We start from the raw sequence: 19,614 nt of genomic DNA on the forward strand, positions 1-19,614 counted from the left end.
CAGCCCATCAGTCACATTCATGGGAGTCAGCTTATCAGTCACATTCACGGGAGTCAGCCCATCAGTCACATAAATGGAGTCAGCCCATCAGTCACATTCATGGGAGTCAGCCCATCAGTCACATTCATGGAGTCAGCCCATCAGTCACATTCATGGGAGTCAGCTTATCAGTCACATTCACGGGAGTCAGCCCATCAGTCACATAAATGGAGTCAGCCCATCAGTCACATTCATGGGAGTCAGCCCATCAGTCACATTCATGGAGTCAGCCCATCAGTCACATTCATGGGAGTCAGCTTATCAGTCACATTCATGGGAGTCAGCTTATCAGTCACATTCATGGGAGTCAGCTTATCGGTCACATTCATGGGAGTCAGCCCATCAGTCACATAAATGGAGTCAACCTATAATCACAAAAATGGTAGTCAGCCCCTCAGTCACATAAATGTGAGTCAGCCCATCAGTCACATTCATGGGAGTCAGCCTATTATAACATAAATGTGAGTCAGCCCATCAGTCACATTCATGGGAGTCAGCCTATTATAACATAAATGTGAGTCAGCCCATCAGTCACATTCATGGGAGTCAGCCTATTGTCACATAAATGGAGTCAGCCCATCAGTTACATGAAAAGATTCAAGTCAGCTCGTATTACATGACTGGAGTCATCCATCCTGTGTCGCATGATTCTAGTCAGTCTGTATTATACAAATGGGAGTCAGCCCATCGCAACATGACTCTCGAGTCAGCTTGTCATATAAATCGACTAAGTCAGCCACCCAGTCACACGACTCAAAGTCAGCTCGTCATCGTCAGCCCATCACAACATTACTTGAGCTAGCTCATCACCTAAATCGAGTGAGCTTAGCCATATAAATCGAGTCAGATTTCATATTAATCGGGTCAGCTCGTCATTGTCAGCCCATCGCCACACGACTTGAGTCAGCTCGTCACATAAATCGAGTCAGCTCGTCATATAAATTGAGTCAGCTCATCATATAAATCGAGTCAACCTGTCACACAAATGAATTAAGTCAGCCTCCCAGTCACACGACTCGAAGTAAGCTCGTCATCGTCATCCCATCACAACACGACGAGTCAGCTCGTCAAATAAATCGAGTGAACTTGTCACATAAATAAAGTCAGCTCATCATATTAATCGAGTCAACTCTTCATATAAATCGAGTCAACTCTTCATATAAATCGAGTCAACTTGTCACACAAATGAGTGAAGTCAGCCACCCAGTCACACGACTCGAAGTCAGCTCGCCGTCTCGCGACTGGGCCAGAACCGGTCCTCCAGGAAATCGTCCTCCCCCGCCACCCCTCCCGCGGCGGGACGTCCCGCCCGCCGACCCATCCTCATCTGGCCCAGGCTGACCGCCACGTCCACCCCCTTCTTCTCCCACGCCCGGAGCAGCGTGGGTTCCCAGCGGGTGCGCGCGTACTTAAACAGGTCCAGGGAGGCCCGCGCGTCCTCCACTGAGCAGTGACCTTGACGACCCAGCTGTATCTCGCGACCTGCGACAAACAGAGAAAGTTTTTAAAATAGTTTAGTTAGTTTAAGAAGGCGTTTTACGGTACTTGTAACACAATCAGGTCGTAAGTGCCGAAGATTAGAAACCGGGAAATGGTAGAGCTTTAACGCCCCCCCCCCCCTCTTAAATAGTGTTGATTTGGTTATTTAAGAGGCGGGACCTCTGAGTTTAACGTTCATCTTCGAAAGGACACAGCCAATTGGGAAAAGTACGTAAAGTACCTTTCCCAATGACACAACGTCGGACCGAGCTGAGGCTTGAATCCCCGAACCTGCAACCTCACGATTATGAGTCTCGTGCCGAGGAATAGATGTGTTACAAGAGAGTAACAAACAATCATAAAAAAGGAGAGATATTGATGATTGATAGAGGTTTTAAAGAAAAGAAGGAACAAACCACACAAGAGCACCTACTAACCACCCGCAAATAGAGAAAGAAAACATAACACCATGTCTCTCCCCTTTAGGCCGCTATAGGTTTTTTCATTTATCGTAAGAATTTTACAGCACTTGCAACACTAGAATACACGATACAAGAGCCAAAGGTTAAGTGTTACTAGAGAGCAACATACAAAGAAAAGAAGGAGAGATGGGGACGATAAGATCAAAGATGTGCGGTAGAAGAGAAGGAGCAAACCACACCAGACCGCCCGCCATATGCTGTATTTATTATTTATGAACACAGCTAGGAAATATTTTCAGCTTCCCGGGAAGCATAATACATTGCAAGCAGCTGGTTAAGCAGTTAAACACCAACAAAATGACAATATTTTTAACGACTACTGTAAGGTACCCATTCCCACCTTGGTGAAGTAAGAAAAATTGGCGTAAAGTGCTTACACAACATCTGGCCCCTACCGGGGTTTGAACCAGTAACCTTTTGGTAGCAAACTCGACAGCCTAACCACTAGACCACCAACATCATTGTCTTTCCACTACTTTTTAAAGATATTTCTTAACATAAGTCACAGGTCAAAATAGGCAAAGACTGGGAGATTGTTGCCTCATATCTAAGCAGCAATGATCCATCCAGGGACACAGAACAGTTCACGAAAACATTCGACTCTCCTGCAATTTAGGCAAGGAAAGGTTTCACCCATATCCTGACAAAAAACGCCTTTTAAAATTTCGGCGCCAAATTTTTTGGTTTGTTAAATCGAAAGCCTCGTCATTTACCCTCCTTTTGTGAGACAATCAAAGTGAAACTGTGACTAGTTTTTAAATAAATTAAAATTCAAAATTCTGAAGAATGCCGTTAAAAAAAAATAAAATTTATGTTTACGCTGACAAAAAGCCTCTTTATCTCAAAACTGCACTGAATTTTTTTTGGGGAAAAAAGGCGTTTTATCAGCCTACGGCACAACACTCACCGAGAACGGCTGCCGCCAGTTTCTTGAGGCCGTTACAGCGCGCCGGCTGGCCTGCCCACTCCGAGAGCTGTCGACAGCTGGCCGTGTCCCGCACCTGGTGGGCCGGAGGGTGAAGCTGCAGCACCTTGAAGTCGTTGTAGACCGCGTGGCCCACCACAATCTTGTCCTGGTCGCATCACAGAGGGGGCAAAAAAAAAAGTGAAATGGTATATATATATAGGGATACCAATGGACTGTTGTCAAAATAACTGAAAACTTTCTCGAGATTAGATTTAGCATGGGACAAAGCAATAAATGCAAATAAAACCCCACCATCTTATCGCGGGCAGTATTGCATACAGACGTATCTCAAAGGCCGCCAAAAATGACTTACTTCTGTATGCAATACTGCCTGTGATATCAGTTCAACAATAGAACAAGGTTCCTAACAAAAACATCACTTTTTCTTTCCTTTTATATTCAAAATAACGGAAAAACGGCATGCCTGGGTATAGATTTAACGCCCCTATAAACAATGTAAGGTTGTTTAAGTGGTGGGACCTCCGTATTTAACGTCTATCTCCGAAAGGACCCGAGCCAATTGGGAAATTTGTGTAAAAATAAAGCCTCTTTCCCAAGGACAACAACGTCGGACTGAGCTTTGGCTCGAACCCCCAAACCTGCAATCTCACGATTACGAGTCCGGTAGCCTAACCACTAGGCTACTGACGCCACAACAAAGAGAACCCCCCCCCCCCAATAACAAGAGTGTGGTTAGATAACAGTAACTGTAATAAATCACGACCCCAGAATTACAAAGCTGTATCTCAATCTGCTTAGTACTTAATTTTGCTGGATCTGACGCAAAAAATTTTGACTTTCACAACAATTCAAGCTTTCTAAAACGCTTTTCTTTAAATATATCTCGATAACGGCTCCGAATAATCTTACAATTTTGACAGAGCACCCGCCAACCAACCACACACATACCTCTAAACACTCCTTGATCTCCCGGAGTGCCAGGTCAATGGGAGTGGCAGAGCGCATATTGGACGGCCGAATGCCACTCCATCGAGTGCGGAAATCGGTGATGAACTCTGAAGGTCGCACAAACTTGTCGTAGATCACGCGTCCGTCGTAATCCACAATACTGCAGCGACCTGAAAGTGGAAGGGAATGACAGCGCCCATATAAGTTAGTGGGGTTTCTCCTCAATTGAACTTTATAATGTTTTACCCTCACACCAACATGGTTTAGATCTTTTCGAACACGGGCTGCTCCAACTCTGCCTGTTAGGGCCAACCCGGGCTGAAAGTGCTACAACGTTGTTTAAAAAAAAACAACAACAACTCCTTCTCACACTTGGGAATCCTATCTCAAACATGAATCTTCCTTATATTATCTCTCTTCCTCTCTTTTTGTGTTCGTTACTCTCCTGTAACACCTCTAATCTTCGACACTTATATCATCATATATGACCTTATAGTGCTGCGAGTGCCATACAACTCCTAATATTAAAGCCGCAACCCAACAAATCAGCCACCACCATCACTAGCAGACTTAACTCTTTATCTCTGAGGCCACTTTTTGGCGCTAAATCTAAAAATGCCGAAAGCATCATTAAATTGAACACTAAATCAAAACAAATGAACCTGTTTCGATAGTTCTTCATCTAATGAATGAACTCCCGGTAAAAGAGACCTGTTTTCGGCAATAGCTGAAATGTAATTTGATGTCGAAGTCGCCGTAAAGGAATGTGCCTGAGCCACAGTCAGCGGCTCACCGGCACAGCAGTTCCGACCGTGAGCTGCGGGAAGCGGCTCGCCGGAGATACAGAATTAAACCATATGTATGCATATATTTCACCAACATCTGATCACTCACCCAAAACACTCTTCTTGCCCTTCGGGCCGACGCCCACCATCTCACAGTCGAGGCCAACGTACAGCTCATCAGGAATTGACTGTGACAGGCGTGTGTAGTACTCATCATTCTTCTGCCCTTCCTCCGGAACGTCAGGGGTGCTTGGACTACTGTGAACAATACCACCCAAAAAAAAAAAAAAAATAAATACAGTGGAACCTGCTCTAACTAACTGCCACCTGTTTAACTCACTGCTGGCGGCCTATGAGAATACTCTTATCCAGGCAGCCACCTGACAATGAGAAAATCCGAATCCCTCTTTGTCTCGATAAAACTTCCTCCAGTCCATCATTTCCAAGTTTTTTAAAAACTACTTTAGAGTTGCCATTCTCGTATTTCTGTATGCTTATTTGTCTCCTAATTTTATATCTATTTGGAGAGAAAGCTGTTGCAGTTTTACTCATTTAGTGTGAGTACCTAAATTTGTGGGTGTGGATGGAGGCAGGGCGGGTGTGTCAGCTCATGGAGACAACTCAGATGGAAATGGGTTAAGACAATTCACCTGTACAAGTTCCCATTTCCTCCCTTATGTATTTTATCACATTACGACACTGTGTATGATGGCCACCTGTCTAAGACTGACACTTTGCACAGATAATATAACTCAAACATGAGGATTGACAGACGTGTTCAACACATCCATAATTTGAGAAAACTGTATGCGAAAAATTAATAAAGAGGAAAATCTGTCGCAGAACGGCAAATTGTATCATGAGCTCTTCATGATTTCAGGTTTTCTTTATTCATGTTATTCGTGCCCAACTGTAAAAAAAAATCTCAATTAACACTTTGTTGAGTATAAGTTGACAGCTTTTCGTGAATACTGGCCCGTTCAATAAGCAACAGTCCTTTCAAATATGTATTTGTAATCTAACAAAGAACACAAAACCACAAAACACAATTAGTGTGGCTGCTGATCATACTTGTTGTTGGACGAAAAAATCAAACTAGGAAGTGAAATGAGATTTAGATATAAAGAGAAAGTTCAGAAAAAAGCCTACTTCATTCACGGTCCCTGTAACCATTATTTACCACTAAAGTACCTATCAATGGATCAACAATGATTACAATGAGACTTGTCTATGCAACCTATTTAGATAGATATTAACTCATCTCTCATCCTTCCTCAGATTGTCCATCATCCTTTGAATCTTAATAAAGAGCAAGCTCAAAGTTATATTCATCTTTAACTAGGACTATTCACCATGACTGTTAATTACCATCAAAGTACCTATCAATAGGAGGTCAACAATGGGATTCCTCCAAGCAACTTACATTTTAGACAGGGAGAATTCCGACTCGTCCCCTCCTCCGAGTGGGCCATCAGATGAAGTTTCACGCTCACAAACACCCTGACCGTCATTGTCAAGACCTGCGCTGTGTGAGCCAGGCTGTCCTTGTCCTATACACGGAACTGAATCACCTGACACTGAACCCCTCAGACTGCCAGAAAAACCGCATGTTTGTTCTTCTTCTGCTGTATTCTCCGATAATTTGAGACATTTACTGCTCCGAGAAAAATCGTTTCCGCACTCCTCAATTTCATCTTTTGTCCTTGAAATTGTCGAGACCATTTCCCGTTTTCTTTTTGTAGAACAGGGACGATCGTGGGTAGCGGTACGAGTACAGACACAGTCACGCCTTTTCCCACAGCAATCTTCACATGTGTCTACGGCTCTTTTCCCGTTTGTAGAAGAATCACTGGCAACTGGAGAATCACAGATAACAACTTCACAAGAGGACTGTAAATTTTCTCTTCCCTTGACATTCACTTTTGTGTGTGAATCATCGTTCAAACCTCCAAATTTTCCCAGACTTTTCTTCAACCTATCTTTCAAGTCTTGGCTGTAACATTTACTACGCAAGGAAGGGTTTTTCTTCTCTGAGGCAGCACCAACACTACCTCCCTCTTCTGCACTTTCACTGTCACATTCCGATACTCTATCAAAGCCATTTCGACGAATCTTTTTAAGCACGCCCGACCTGACATCCATTGGAACAAACATCGGAGGGGTTACATTTTCCGCTCCCCTGGACATGTCAGAGTTATCTCCATCGTCAACCCCTTCGACAGACATATCAGAAGAAGACGGACTTGTGGGCTCAGAAACAGGTCGCTTGTTATTCGTCTTTTTGCCTTTCGTAGGGAGAACTTTCCTCACTCTTTTCTTCCCCAACGAACACTTGGCTCTAGAAGCAAAATTTTGCCGGAGGGCTTCCTCTAGTTCCTCCTGCGAGATGTCGTCATCCACAACAAACATGAGCCTCATTGTGCTTGTTTTGACTCAGCCACACCGCAATACTTTGACTTGACACTGGCACTCACCTGAAATGATACAAAATTAGTAACTTTTGACTATTTTAACAGACTGCTTTTCCACATGAAATAGATAATAATGCTTTAATTAATATCTATCCATGAAAGGAGAACCATGATCGCCGATGACATGCAATAATGTACGAGTGGTCCGGTATTCTTCATCCCCCCCCCCCCCCCTGTTCGTGGGTACTTGTGGCAAGGGAAACTACCCATGAATCCCCCCCCCCCCCCCACCCCCTGAAACCCCCCTACTCTTGGTCTTGACTTTAACCCTAACTCTGGCAAGGGCCGATTAGATCGGCCCATTTCCTGCCATGAAACTGGCAGGGCCGATCTCATAGGACCATATAGTAAACTGCTGCTTCTGCCTTCCAACTAAATATTTGGGGCTTCCTAAAGTGATTTCTGATTGGCTAAAAGGCTAACCTCCAACCAATCAGAATATTTCTACCATTCTGGCTTAGGAGAAGAGTATTTTGCTTTCAAAACAGAGGGATGTTTTGAAAGCTTGTTGATCAGGTCACAAGCCACTAATGCCAGTGTAGATCTATCACTTGTGTGGGTCTAAAATGGCCAAAAATCGATCTTTTTTGGATACATTTGAAAGTGAATTGACTAGGGAAAGTAATTCAGACACTGTTAGTGGTGGATTTATTGGTGTTCAGTCAAGATTGGGATTAGATCTGACAGACAATGGGGATAGTACCAGTTCTCATCCTGCCCCAACTTCTCTTTCAAATGGAACACTAGATTCTACTACTTTGGGAGTCTAATAGGGGCAGAAAAAGGAGAGCTATAGAGTAAAGTAGGTTCCTTTTGCTATACTAATTATTACAGACTACCAGCAGATTGCTGAAAACCACATGGTTGTACTTAGAGTGTTTTTATGTTGAGTTTGGTATGAAATTAGCGAGTATCAGCTGCGCTCGAAACAGACCACATGACAAATTGAAACAGTCATAACTCATTACCTGTTCTTCTCAAACCTATAAAACTATACATTTTCTGAAAGGTAATTGAAAAACCCATATTTCTGCTATCTCACATTTTTTATAACAAGAAATACATTAGATTGGTGAATATGCTAATGAGCATGTAAATTTTTTATGTCAGCCATCTTGGATTTCAAAGTTATATAACCCCTTGAAAATTAAATAAAATCTTATGTTCAATGGCAAAATATAAAAGTTCATTCAATTATCTTTCAGAAAATATATACTTTTGTAGGGTTTTTATTTGATGCAAGTCCATAAATTTGATTTGTAAAGCATGTGCACGTTTTGGCTGATTGGCCCTGCCATTCCTGTTGAAACCACTTGCCAGAGTTAGGGTTAACAAACGAAACTACAAAGTCAAAATCACCTCTGCCTCTTCTATTCTAGATCTAGACCATTATCTATGGGACACTTACTATTTAACAGCCAGTAGCCTTGCCCTTCCGGGAGGACTTCTTAGACTTTACGTGGCTCCCTTCATCACTACCAATGACATCAAAACTCTTGACAAGTCAGTCATAGTACAGTAAATGTACTGATTGAGAGACTGACGAACCACGATGAATGTTGGGAGTCAACAAACTACTCGATTTACCGGAAGCCGGAAGTGGGAAAAGGAAACAAGAAATTAAATACTTACTTTAGGATTGCCAGCTTGGAAAAGTCATTTTCAGTTCAGAGATCGAATTCTGTCAGTTTTTAAAAAAACTTAGGTCGTTTTGGCAGAAAGAAAAACAATGTCTTGGCAGTTTGGAAGAATTGTTTCAGCTTTTTAATTTGTTTTAAAAAAAAATTGTTTTTAATATCTGTTAAAAGCAAATCCTTGAATACCTATTAATATATTGCCGGCGCCTGCTTATGATTGATGATAAAGTAGACTTTTAAATCACACAAAACAAAGGTTCTATAATGTATAATCTCCTTGCGTAAAACACGCAAAAAAATCTTGTACAAGAAAGTTTGGTACTTTTATCAGACAATTTGTAATAAGTTAACTCTCTGGTTTTATCAAGGGCATCAGGTTTTAAACAAAGGTTTACATTTCTGGTTTTGTTGGGTTTTTTGTTTGTTTTTCACACAAGTTTGAATGGACGCCTGGATATTATCTGGCAAGCCTGGTCTACCAGAGACCTGTTCCGCAGCCGATTAATGAACAGAGGCCTATTCCGTAGCCGAGTACTATCTGTGTGGGGTATGTCATTGATTTACACTATTATTAGGTTTATAAAGGAGGTAACTCTATGGGGTATGTATAGTATAGGCAAAGGCATAAAAAATAAGTTCCAGTATACTCGGTATAGGCCTACTACACGACAGGACAGGTTACAATCAAAAGGCTACAAAACTGAACCTAATTGGTTTTGGGTTTTTTGAAATAATAATAATAAAATTATTGTCAGAGCAAAGACACTAAAATAGGCTTTGGATGGAATATGGCACATCTTTAGGAGATAGATTTTGCGGACGACATTCTCCTACTAAACATATAAACACCATAGTAGGCCTACATTAATAGCACTCAAAAACAAATGAATTAGCAAGAGCTGCAGGAAAAGTTTGCCTTGTAATAAATGTGTTCACCACCGGAGTGCTGCGGTCACCAGAAACTACCCCATCACTTTTTATGGAGGAGCCCTTGCAGAAATAAGTACATTCAAGTTTCTTTTTCATGGGAAATTATCTCCCATACTGTAGACTGCATTGGCGACGTCCAACAAAGACTTTAAAATGCATGGATTGTTTTTGTAAAATTTAAAACCCTGGAAGTCAAAGATCATTTTATTGAAGAAAAAAATTAAGAAATATAGGCTATAATAGCAATGTTTAGGCCGTATTGTCGTATGGTTCAGAGATATGAAAACAAAAATTCAACGATAATAAATTCAAACAAAATCTTTACGAAGATTTTGGCTTATAAAATATAGAACTAACTGTTTAAAAATACTAAAAATGAAGTGTTGGAAAGAGCTGGAATTGAAGACATCAACACGACCTTAAAAAGGAGAAGATGGGGATATTAAATTTATAGAACATGTTCTAAGAATGCCATTAAAGACACGATTTTTCTCTATCAGATATGGTATTGGAGGCCAACTGGAAAATGAATAAAAGGAAGACCAAATGGAAGCTACAGCGGCACAATAATAAGGGATGAGGCAATCACCCAGGGCCTGGTATGAGCGGAAATTGGAAAATGCGACCTGGACAGACGAGCGTGGCGTTGACTGCTCTCCGCCTTATGCAGCCTTTTCTACTGCATGCTACTCCTTGCTGGCTCCTTCTTAGGCCTACTGCTGTCTTTCAGATACACCTAAGATCTAAGAAAGATCTACACCTAGCCTTCTCGGACAAGGGCGAAAAATCTCGGAGGCCCCGTGTGCAAGTTGCGCACGTTAAAGATCCCTTGGTGGTAAAAAATCGATAAGAGTAGGCTTCGGCTGCCACCCGGGCAAAATTCAAAAATTCCTAACCAACTTAAATATGTTTGGTGAGTCCCGCGCGCTCATATGACCTTATGCAGTTGCGAGCGCCGCAAAACACTTACCAATTAAAAAAAATAAAAACCCCTTGTTTTGTAGCCTAACAAAGATTGTTTTCTTCCCTTAGTTTCCACCACCCCCTCTTTCTATGTATTTGTTTTACTCATTTCTTTTTTCACTCTTATAATACCCCCCCCCCTCCTCCTCCTGATCTCTATTTCCCTCATTTCTATCTCTTAATGTTGTAGGCCAATAGTACATTTTTTAAAAATTCTCTCTCTCTCTCTCTCTCTCTCTCTCTCTCTCTCTCTTTCTCTCTTGATCTCTCTCTCTCTCTTCACTTATCTTCCGACCTTCTCCTTGTTGTAAGCAACTGCGGGAAAACGAAAGGGCAGGGGAAGGCACTCTCGCAGTAAATCATTGTGTGGCCTTTTGTGATCGAGAATCGAGAGGCGACAGCGAAGCGAAGTGAACGAGTTCAGTTAGGCTGGAGATCTACTGCTGTTTTCTTTACCAAGTCTTGCTCTGCTGGTGGTACAGATTTACGAATAAAGTTAGTATTTGGATCTAGATCTAGATTTAGATCAAGATTCATTGTTTGCACAACTAGTCTAGTTTTTATTTAACCTGCTTTTTAGGATAGTAGTCTCTAGAAGTACAAACATTCTTAAAAATTGAATCATAATGTATAAATGATAAGATAATGTAAACATAGGGGTCCTATAGGCTATATGGGCCTACTGCATTACAATGTGAACAAAACGTATGGTAGATCCACTTAGATCTAGAATCTAGATCTAGATCTAGATCTAGATCTAGATCTGATTATTTATTTATTTATTTTTTTTATTATTTTTTTTTTGGGGAAAAATAAAGGTTGTAATTTTGTAACAGTTTTTAGTGCCAGGATTGTTCTCAACAGACTAAAAAACGTTAAAATAGTACCGAAAAATGGTCTAAAATGGGTTTGGACCTCTTCTATGAATTTACCGATGGCCTTTTCATCCTGGCAACTCAGTCAGCTTTTTTACTTGACTTCCGATCTAGATCTAGATCTAAATCTAGATCTAGATTAGATCTATAAAATGTCTATGGAGTAAAGGATATATAGCTAGGCTGGGACCACTTCTCCTTAAGGGGAGGACTTCCGTAACGAGCGACCACTATGAGAGTAGAATTGAGGGCTAGGGGTAGGGTTAGAGTTTGGGTTTGGGTTTGGGTTAGGGTTAGGGTAAGGCCTCTTCTTTATTGTGTTTGATGGGGTGGTCGCTCGTTACGGAAGTCCTTCCTCCTGAAGAGTGCCCATAAATGTTGTTTTACAGTGTTTGTAGAAAGTGTTTGTTTTTGTTTTGTTTTTATTGCAGAATGCCTCAAGCCCCAAACATTTTTTGAGTTCTGCAGTATTGCAGCGGCATCTCCAGTTTTGGACCCAAGAATAGGCCCTGTACTACTCGAAATATCGACTGACTTAGGCATGCCCCCCCTGTTTTTAACCATAGCTTGCACTTGTTGCACATGTTTTGCAATAGGATTCCTTTGCAATAAGGTTTGATATTTTCTTTCATTTGCCGTGTGCTAATCATCATATATATATAGGCACGCGCAGCCAATAGTGTTTGTTTCAAATCAGAAATAATTGTCCGAGGAGCCAAAACCCACACTCCATAAGATCTAGTTATCGTTGGGGCCAAAACCCACACTCCATAAGATCTAGTTCCATTTTGATCCCATTGCAATGCACCACAGGTAGCCGGTAGTTGTATTTTTGGTTTTAGGTTGATTACAAAATACAAAATGCATTAAATTTAACAGTAGGCCTACTTTTTGGCTGAGAATACTCCTGAGCCTTGTATGATGATTATATTATGCACCTATAGTAGGCTTAGTATCTAAGTAGCCTAATAATTGCCTAAAGAGTAGGACTATCCTATCTTTATCAGTGTAGTCCAAGTCTGGGCCCAGTTGAGTAGTTCAATAATTGAGTTGTAGTAAGTATGCAGCAGAGAAGCTACCATGCTTGATCTGGAGATCTCTCAGATTTTGGTCTGTCTATGTCTACTGATTCTTTAGCTTAAAACCATTCACCTTTGAACCATGGCCCTAGTGTTTACAGTAGAACCTGTTCACAGCTTTAATTATTATGATTATGGGTAAAGAATTTAAATATACAGTTAAACATGGGTAACTCGAATTCGACGAGGATTGGAAATAGTGTTCAAGATTTCCGTAATTCGTCATTTGTCTGTGAAAGCCCTGAGAATACAAAGAAATAGGGATAAAAAGAAGGGAGGTAAAAAGAACATTAAAACAATTAACATGGTTAGCTCCCTTGATGAACATCTTGATGGTGTGAAAGCAAAAAAATAAATGAAAGTGGAAAGCAGAAGATCTCACGTGTGCGTTGCTGACTCCTACGTCATTCCTTTCCTCTCATTTCACTGGCTTACAGAAAGTTACATCTCTTGCCATCCACCCCGCCCTCGTCCCACTGCATGATTGCACGAGTAGCGAGCCAGTTATGTGGTGCGGTCAGCATCACTCCCCAACCCCCCCTCCCCCCCCCCCCCCCCCCTTTCCTCCTGCAACAATTATAACAAAGAAGCACCTACCAGCAGCAAGAAGCGGGGTCTTTAGTTGAGAAAATTCGAAGTGGATTTGTTCAAGATTCGAGTGTTCCGTGTTCGGGAACTCCTTGAAGTCAATACAAAGAAACCATATTAACATTAGACTCTGCCATACACTGTTTGGAAAAGGGACACATGATGGAGTCTTTTCTGAGCAGTCGATATAATAATATTCAATATTACTGCAAACATTTTTTAAACTGAAATATCAATTATTTTTTAGAAAGGTCTCTGTCTTTGTGCAAATATTTTTCTGGTTTTTTAAAAATATTAACATGCAACTTCTAACAAAAGTTTTTCTTTCTCGTTTCCTAGTTTGCTGGGTCACTTTGAATCGGCTCCATAGTTACTGCTACTGTGAATGCAGTCACTGCTGAGAGTCTGCTGTCACTGATCTATTACTATTGCACCGTGTCTGAGGTAATTGAAGGAAGCCTGCGGTCACTCATCTACGCCTACTGGGTGGTCACTCATTTATTACACCTTGTCTGCGGTCATTGAAGGAAGCCAGTGGTCACTCATCTACACCTATTAGGTGGTCACTCATCTATTACACTTTGTCTGCGGTTATTGAAGGAAGCCTGCGATCACTCATCTACGCCTATTGGGTGGTCACTCATCTATTACACCTTGTCTGTAGTCGTTGAAGAAAGCCTGTGGTCACTCCTCTACACCTATTGGGTGGTCACTCATTTACACCTATTGGGTGGTCACTCATCAGTGGTCACTCATCTACACCTATTGGGTGGTCACTCATCAGTGGTCACTCATCTACACCTATTGGGTGGTCACTCATCAGTGGTCACTCATCTACACCTATTGGGTGGTCACTCATCAGTGGTCACTCATCTACACCTATTCAGTGGTCACTCATCTACACCTATTCAGTGGTCACTCATCTATACCTATTCGGTGGTCACTCATCTACGCCTCTATTCGGTGGTCACTCATCTGCACCTATTCGGCATTTACACCTATTGGGTGGTCACTCATCTACACCTATTGGGTGGTCACTCATCTACGCCTATTCAGTGGTCTACCCATGTGCTGAGTTGTGGAAAGAAGATAGAGACTAAGAGACATGTCTTCAGCCTCAAGAGATGTGGCAAACATGATGCTGATTTGTCAGGAGCAGCACCTCTGCAAAAAGCACATAAGGTACAACATCAACAGTTGATGCAGCAGAGCAGCGGCTGAGATGGAGGAAGGTCCTGTCTGTGGAGATGTTGAGGTGTGGTCTTTACTTATTATCAGGCATGTGGATGAACTTTGACCTCTGGCCAGCTAGAAATGGTCAATTAAGTGAGAGGTTACAGAGTCTACTATTATTGGTATCGGGCATCTTGGTAAATCTGGACCTTTGAACGGGTATCCGGCATCTTGGTAAATCTGGACCTTTGGTCGGGTATCCGGCATCTTGGTAAATCTGGACCTTTGGTCGACTAGACATGGTTAAGTGAGAGACATGAAAGAGGAAATGTTTCGTCATATCAGGCATGTTGGTGAACCTTGACCTGCGATCAACAAGAAATAGTTGATTGAAAGATTGCAGAGGAATTTAAGTAACAGACCTGAAGTCATGTACACTTAGGTGCGGAAAAGACTCTCATGAAAAGCTAACTGAGAGAAGAAGCTGTCTTGCTTAAAATGTTGCGATTTTCACCATACCCAAGGAAAGAAGAGTGTACTGAAACTTAGAAATATCATTTTTATCAAATTTAAAAAAATAGGGGTTACTGCAGGGGAAGTAAGTGAGAATGACGGGCCATCTGAAACTGCCTTCTCAAGATGAAGAATGTCTGGATAGTGAAAGTGAAAATAAGTCTTCAGTTTTAGAACCAGCTGTGTCCTTTGCGAAGGTACAGGCAGACAAGTGTTTTAAGTGCTCAAAATGCTCTAAAACTTTCTCGCGAAGGACAACTTTAACCAGGCATGAAAGGATTCATGATGTAAAAAAGTGCCATGTCTGTTCTTTGATAGTTTCCAGTCTGAAAGAATTGAACGCTCACCTAAAAAATGAGCATGGTGTCAGCCAAGAGTTCTCCTGTAATTTATGCAAGCAGACATTCTCTGAGAAATCTCTACTGAGAAAACATCACTTGTCTTCACATTCCGACCACCGCCCGCACAGATGTGGGGTGTGTGGGAAATCGTTCCGCTACTCGACCCACTTACGGGACCACCAGGTGACCCACAGCACGCACAAGCCGTTCCAGTGCGACTTCTGCGACATGACCTTTCACCTGAAGCGTGGCCTGGTGGCACATCGCCGCACACACACGGGGGAGAGGCCTTTCAGCTGCGAGGTTTGTGGTCTGTCCTTCTCTCAGCACGGGAGCCTGAATCGCCACCGACTCGTCCACTCAGGGAACAAGAAATATCTCTGCGACCTCTGCAACAAACGCTTTGCCAGCAAGGCCGATGTCAAATGGCACACAGAGAGGCATCTAGGGGAGAGATTGCACGCCTGTAAGATCTGCGGCAAACGTTTCAACAGTTATAAAACGCTGATGTCTCACAAGTATGTTCACCGTGTGGAGAGGCCGTACATTTGTGATGTTTGTGGGATGGCGTTTAAATTGAAGGGGGCGCTTATGAATCACCGTATGCTTCACTCGGGGCTGAAACCCTTCCAATGTGATCTTTGCGACAAAACGTTTGCAAGAAAGAACGATATGATGATGCACAGAAAGCGACACTCGGGGCTCAAACCCCACCAATGTGACATCTGCCTGAAAGTCTTTTGCAGTAAAAGTGAGAAAATGGGCCATCGTAAGATTCACACCCAGGAGCGGATGTACGTCTGTGAGATTTGCGGCAAAGACTTCAACCAGAAAAGAAACCTGGCGAAGCACCAGCAGCTCCACACGGCACCCAAAAAGTTCCAGTGCGGCGTGTGCGACAAGCGCTTCCCGTTCGACAAAGATCGGCGGGAGCACGAGCTCATCCACACCCGGGAGCGGCCGCACAGCTGCGACATTTGCGGGAAAACTTTCCGGCAGAAATCTCACTTGCGCGGCCACCGTCTGACACACTCAAGCGAGCGACCTTACAAATGCGACGTCTGCGATAAAGGATTCACCATGAGGTGGAGACTTAACTTTCACCGTCAGTCCCACACGTGCGGGTCGAGAACAAACTTGTCGCTTAAAAGTAGTGAAAACTCCAACGCTGCCTCCGCCGTAACGGATAACCCTCGGAAAGGCCAAAGTTCACACGGAAACGGGAAACTTGAGGCGGATGCCACTGTCACTAGAGACCGTGTCCTCTTGGAGCCACAGGCAGAGCCTGCATTTAGCCACAGTGGCTCCACAACACAGCTGTGTCACTTCCCCTCGCAGGTTTTTCCCGCCACTCCTGGGGCCATGACAGTTCCAGCCAAACGAGATAATGAGGTGACCAGATTTAGCGCAGGGGCAGATTGTGCGACAACGTGGCAGCAGCACATCCTCCGAAGTCTTGCCCTCGGTGACCTTGAGCTCACTACTAACCCTGTCACGGGGACAGACGTCAACAAAGTGAAAAGACATGGTCGCTGTCATGTCCAGGGTCAAGGTCATGATGACTTTCAAGGCCAAGGTCACACCAACCTTCAAGACCAAGGTTACACCACTGACCTTCAGGGTAAGAGCGGGGATTTCATTACATCTCGTCTACTTCCTTCGAGGGTGACTGGTCTATCTGACACTACGACAAATTCTTTTTCTACCGGAAGGGGTTGCCATGCACCTGTCCCGAGTCGACTGAATGTACAGCGTTGTTGTAGTGTGAGTACGGGCCAGGCGACCCCGTCTAGCGGAGCTGTGTTTGATTCTTACTCGAGAAGCGGACTGTTGCAGGATGTCTCTTTTCCCAGCTCGTTCCCAGAGCCTCAAGGAAAAAGCAGTTCGCTGTGTGACAATTTTGTGACTAGTGAAGGGGGTCCTGGGTACGCAACGGCTTTCTCATCTTCGACGTTCGGTGGTTCTGGTCAACCAAATATGTCCGCCTTTTCACTGTCGGTGGCGGAGAGTGGTGGTCAGAGGAATCAAAATCTCTCTCAGCACCAAGGTGCGTTAATCAAGAGGGTGGACTGTCAGACAAGTGGAAAGGAAAAGGTTGTTAGGAATACGCATATCGACAGAAATACGCATATCGACAGAAATGAACAGGTCAGAAAGAATGGACAGATAGGCGGACAAGGACAGGCACACGTCCATTTTGGCGAAAGAACTGCTGGGCAGGGAGATACTGGCACCGATGGACAGATAGGTGGCGACGTGATACAGATGGGGAGTAATGAGGAAACAGGAAAAAAGTTTGGGTTGTCCGACAGACACGGACGCAAACTCAATGTGTTGTTTGGGGACGTAAAAGATATGGATGTTGTGGATAGAGCTGTTTGTCACCGTACCCAGCTAGTTAAAAATACTTCTTCTCTCACAGACAAACCATTTCCTGTCAAGCTTGATGACGTTTCCGCTAGGAACGTGAGTTACACAACTTCGGAAGAAATTTCGGAACGTGCAAGGATTACGATGGTGAAGGAGGGCCACTCAGAAAGAGAAATTTTCCGAAAGGAGAACGATGGGGATATTATAAACTTTAAATGTGGAAGTAGGAATCTTTCCGATGAGGTGATCACATCTCAAGGAGAAGTGCAGGTGGAGAGGCTGGAGGAAATTCTCCCAAATGTCCGTCGGTATGAAGAAAGATCACGTGTGACCTTTCGTGGGGCGCAAGAAATGAGGGGTGAGATCGGGGCCGCGAGTCCATCTGTTTGTGGAAGCTCAAATAATAATGTACAGAAGTCAGATCCTGATGGAAGGAATAGGGCAGGGGGCATGCTGGCTGTGGCTATTCCGGTGGATAAATCTCGGGGAATTGGTGAAAGTTGTGAAGGTGATGATGATGATGATGATTGTGTGGTGGAAAATCACGTAGACGAGGATGATGATGATGAGGATGGTAGTGTTGTGGAGAATTATGCAGATGATGATATGAATACAACTGTCGTTCGGGAAAATAATGCTGCAACAAATCTGTTACTGTCGGGGTTCACAGGTGAGGTAGATATCTCGTCCAGTCAGCTGTTGCAATCAGACGAGAAGAATATCCTTTCTGGTCAGACGGCACAATTGGACGAGGAGGCAACAGGCATCTCCTCCTTGGCGGTAAACACGTCGCAACGAGGCCGCGGCGATAAAAACCGTCCCTTCCAGTGTGACCTGTGTGGCAAGGGCTTCAAACGTCGCGCTCACCTCCAGGACCACCAGGTGAGGCACAGCAAGGTCAAGGCCTTTGAGTGCGACGTCTGCCACGCCCGGTTCGGCCTCAAGCACGTCTTACAGGCACACCAGCGTCTGCACTCAGGGGAGAAACCGTTCCGCTGCGAGTTTTGCGGTCTTAGCTTCACTCAGCACGGGACGCTCATACGGCACCATCTCACACACACGGGGTTCAAGCGCTTCCGCTGCGACCTGTGCAACAAGCGGTTTGCTTGTAAACGCGACATGACGTCCCACGCCATACGGCACCTCGGCGAGCGCGTCTACGGCTGTGATACGTGCGGCAAGAAGTACACCAACCCCAAGACGCTGGCCTCGCACAAATACTACGTGCACAGCGCGGAGAGGCGCTACGTTTGCGACACGTGCGGCCTGGCCTTCAAGATGAAAGGGTCGCTGATGAACCACAAGTTGCTGCACAGCGGGGAGAAACGGTTCGCCTGCGACGTCTGCGACAAGAGGTTTGCCCGCAAGAAGGACATGCAGACACACAGGTGAGACTCACACGCACACACACACAGAGACTCACACACACAGAGACTCACACACACACGCTCACAGAGACACACACACACAGAGACTCTCACACATACACACAGAGACTCTCACACATACACACAGAGACTCTCACACATACACACAGAGACTCTCAAACACACACACAGCGACTCACACACGCACACACACACAGACTCACACATACACGCACACAGAGACACACACACACCTAATAATATATAATATAATGTGTGCACATGCGCTGAAACAGATGATGGATGGTTGGTGGGTGCTCTGGTGTGGTTTGTCCCTTCTTTTCTGTCGGACATCTATCTACATTATTAAATCTCTCCTCCTTCTTTTTCTATTATGTTACACTGAATTGTCTTCAAGTGCTGCAAAATCCTTAAGTAAAACTTTTGTAAAAACTAAAAACAAGCGCAGAGACAGAGGCCTATCCGAGACAGAGACTCATCCGTGCAATTTGTTCCTATTCCCCTTGTTTTTGGTCTTCATTTTCTCCTTTATAAGTTTATCAGGTGGTTGGAGGATGCTGCTCGGAGGTCCTAGTTTTTTTTGGTTGTCCCTGTCTGTCTGCCTGTTTGCCTGCCTGTCTGCCTG

At 43.7% G+C, this 19,614-nt stretch overlaps 3 protein-coding genes across 3 annotated transcripts in view; 2 read left to right on the plus strand and 1 right to left on the minus strand.

Annotated features, from left to right (window-relative positions):
• Nucleotides 1–6: 6 nt before the first annotated feature.
• LOC101858425 (RNA exonuclease 4) lies at nt 7–8,714 on the minus strand. Its single transcript, XM_005103134.3, has 6 exons — nt 8,541–8,714; nt 6,085–7,135; nt 4,771–4,919; nt 3,877–4,046; nt 2,908–3,073; nt 7–1,521 (listed from the first exon to the last, which is right to left on the minus strand). The coding sequence occupies exons 2-6, from the start codon at nt 7,077–7,079 to the stop codon at nt 1,262–1,264; spliced, it is 1,740 nt and encodes a 579-aa protein (XP_005103191.1). The 5' UTR covers nt 7,080–7,135; nt 8,541–8,714; the 3' UTR covers nt 7–1,261.
• Nucleotides 8,715–13,763: 5,049 nt separating this feature from the next.
• LOC106012393 lies at nt 13,764–18,110 on the plus strand (the record flags this gene model as incomplete). The annotated part of the gene is given in 1 exon segment (XM_013085261.2): nt 13,764–18,110. A coding segment is annotated over 1 exon segment (3,125 nt), but the record flags the coding sequence as incomplete, so codon positions are not given.
• A 97-nt stretch (nt 18,111–18,207) lies between these two features.
• Nucleotides 18,208–19,614, plus strand: part of LOC101862286 (gastrula zinc finger protein XlCGF26.1) — a 3,064-nt gene continuing 1,657 nt past the window's right edge. The window contains exon 1 of the mRNA XM_013085257.1: nt 18,208–18,989. Within this exon, the coding sequence (XP_012940711.1) occupies nt 18,208–18,989 (782 nt within the window). The remainder of the gene's footprint in view (nt 18,990–19,614) is intronic.

Source organism: Aplysia californica, unplaced genomic scaffold (genome assembly GCF_000002075.1).
Source record: "Aplysia californica isolate F4 #8 unplaced genomic scaffold, AplCal3.0 scaffold00360, whole genome shotgun sequence".
Taxonomy (NCBI): Eukaryota; Metazoa; Mollusca; class Gastropoda; order Aplysiida; family Aplysiidae; genus Aplysia; species Aplysia californica.

What these genes read in the sequence shown, in the direction of transcription:
- LOC101858425 (XM_005103134.3), bottom strand. Translation starts at nt 7,079, where the DNA reads ATGAGGCTCATGTTTGTTGTGGATGACGACATCTCGCAGGAGGAACTA. An exon ending in GAATTCTCCCTGTCTAAAAT is followed by an intron (nt 4,920 to 6,084) that starts GTAAGTTGCTTG and finishes TATTGTTCACAG; the next exon opens with TAGTCCAAGCACCCCTGACG. An exon ending in AGATCAAGGAGTGTTTAGAG is followed by an intron (nt 3,074 to 3,876) that starts GTATGTGTGTGG and finishes TGATGCGACCAG; the next exon opens with GACAAGATTGTGGTGGGCCA.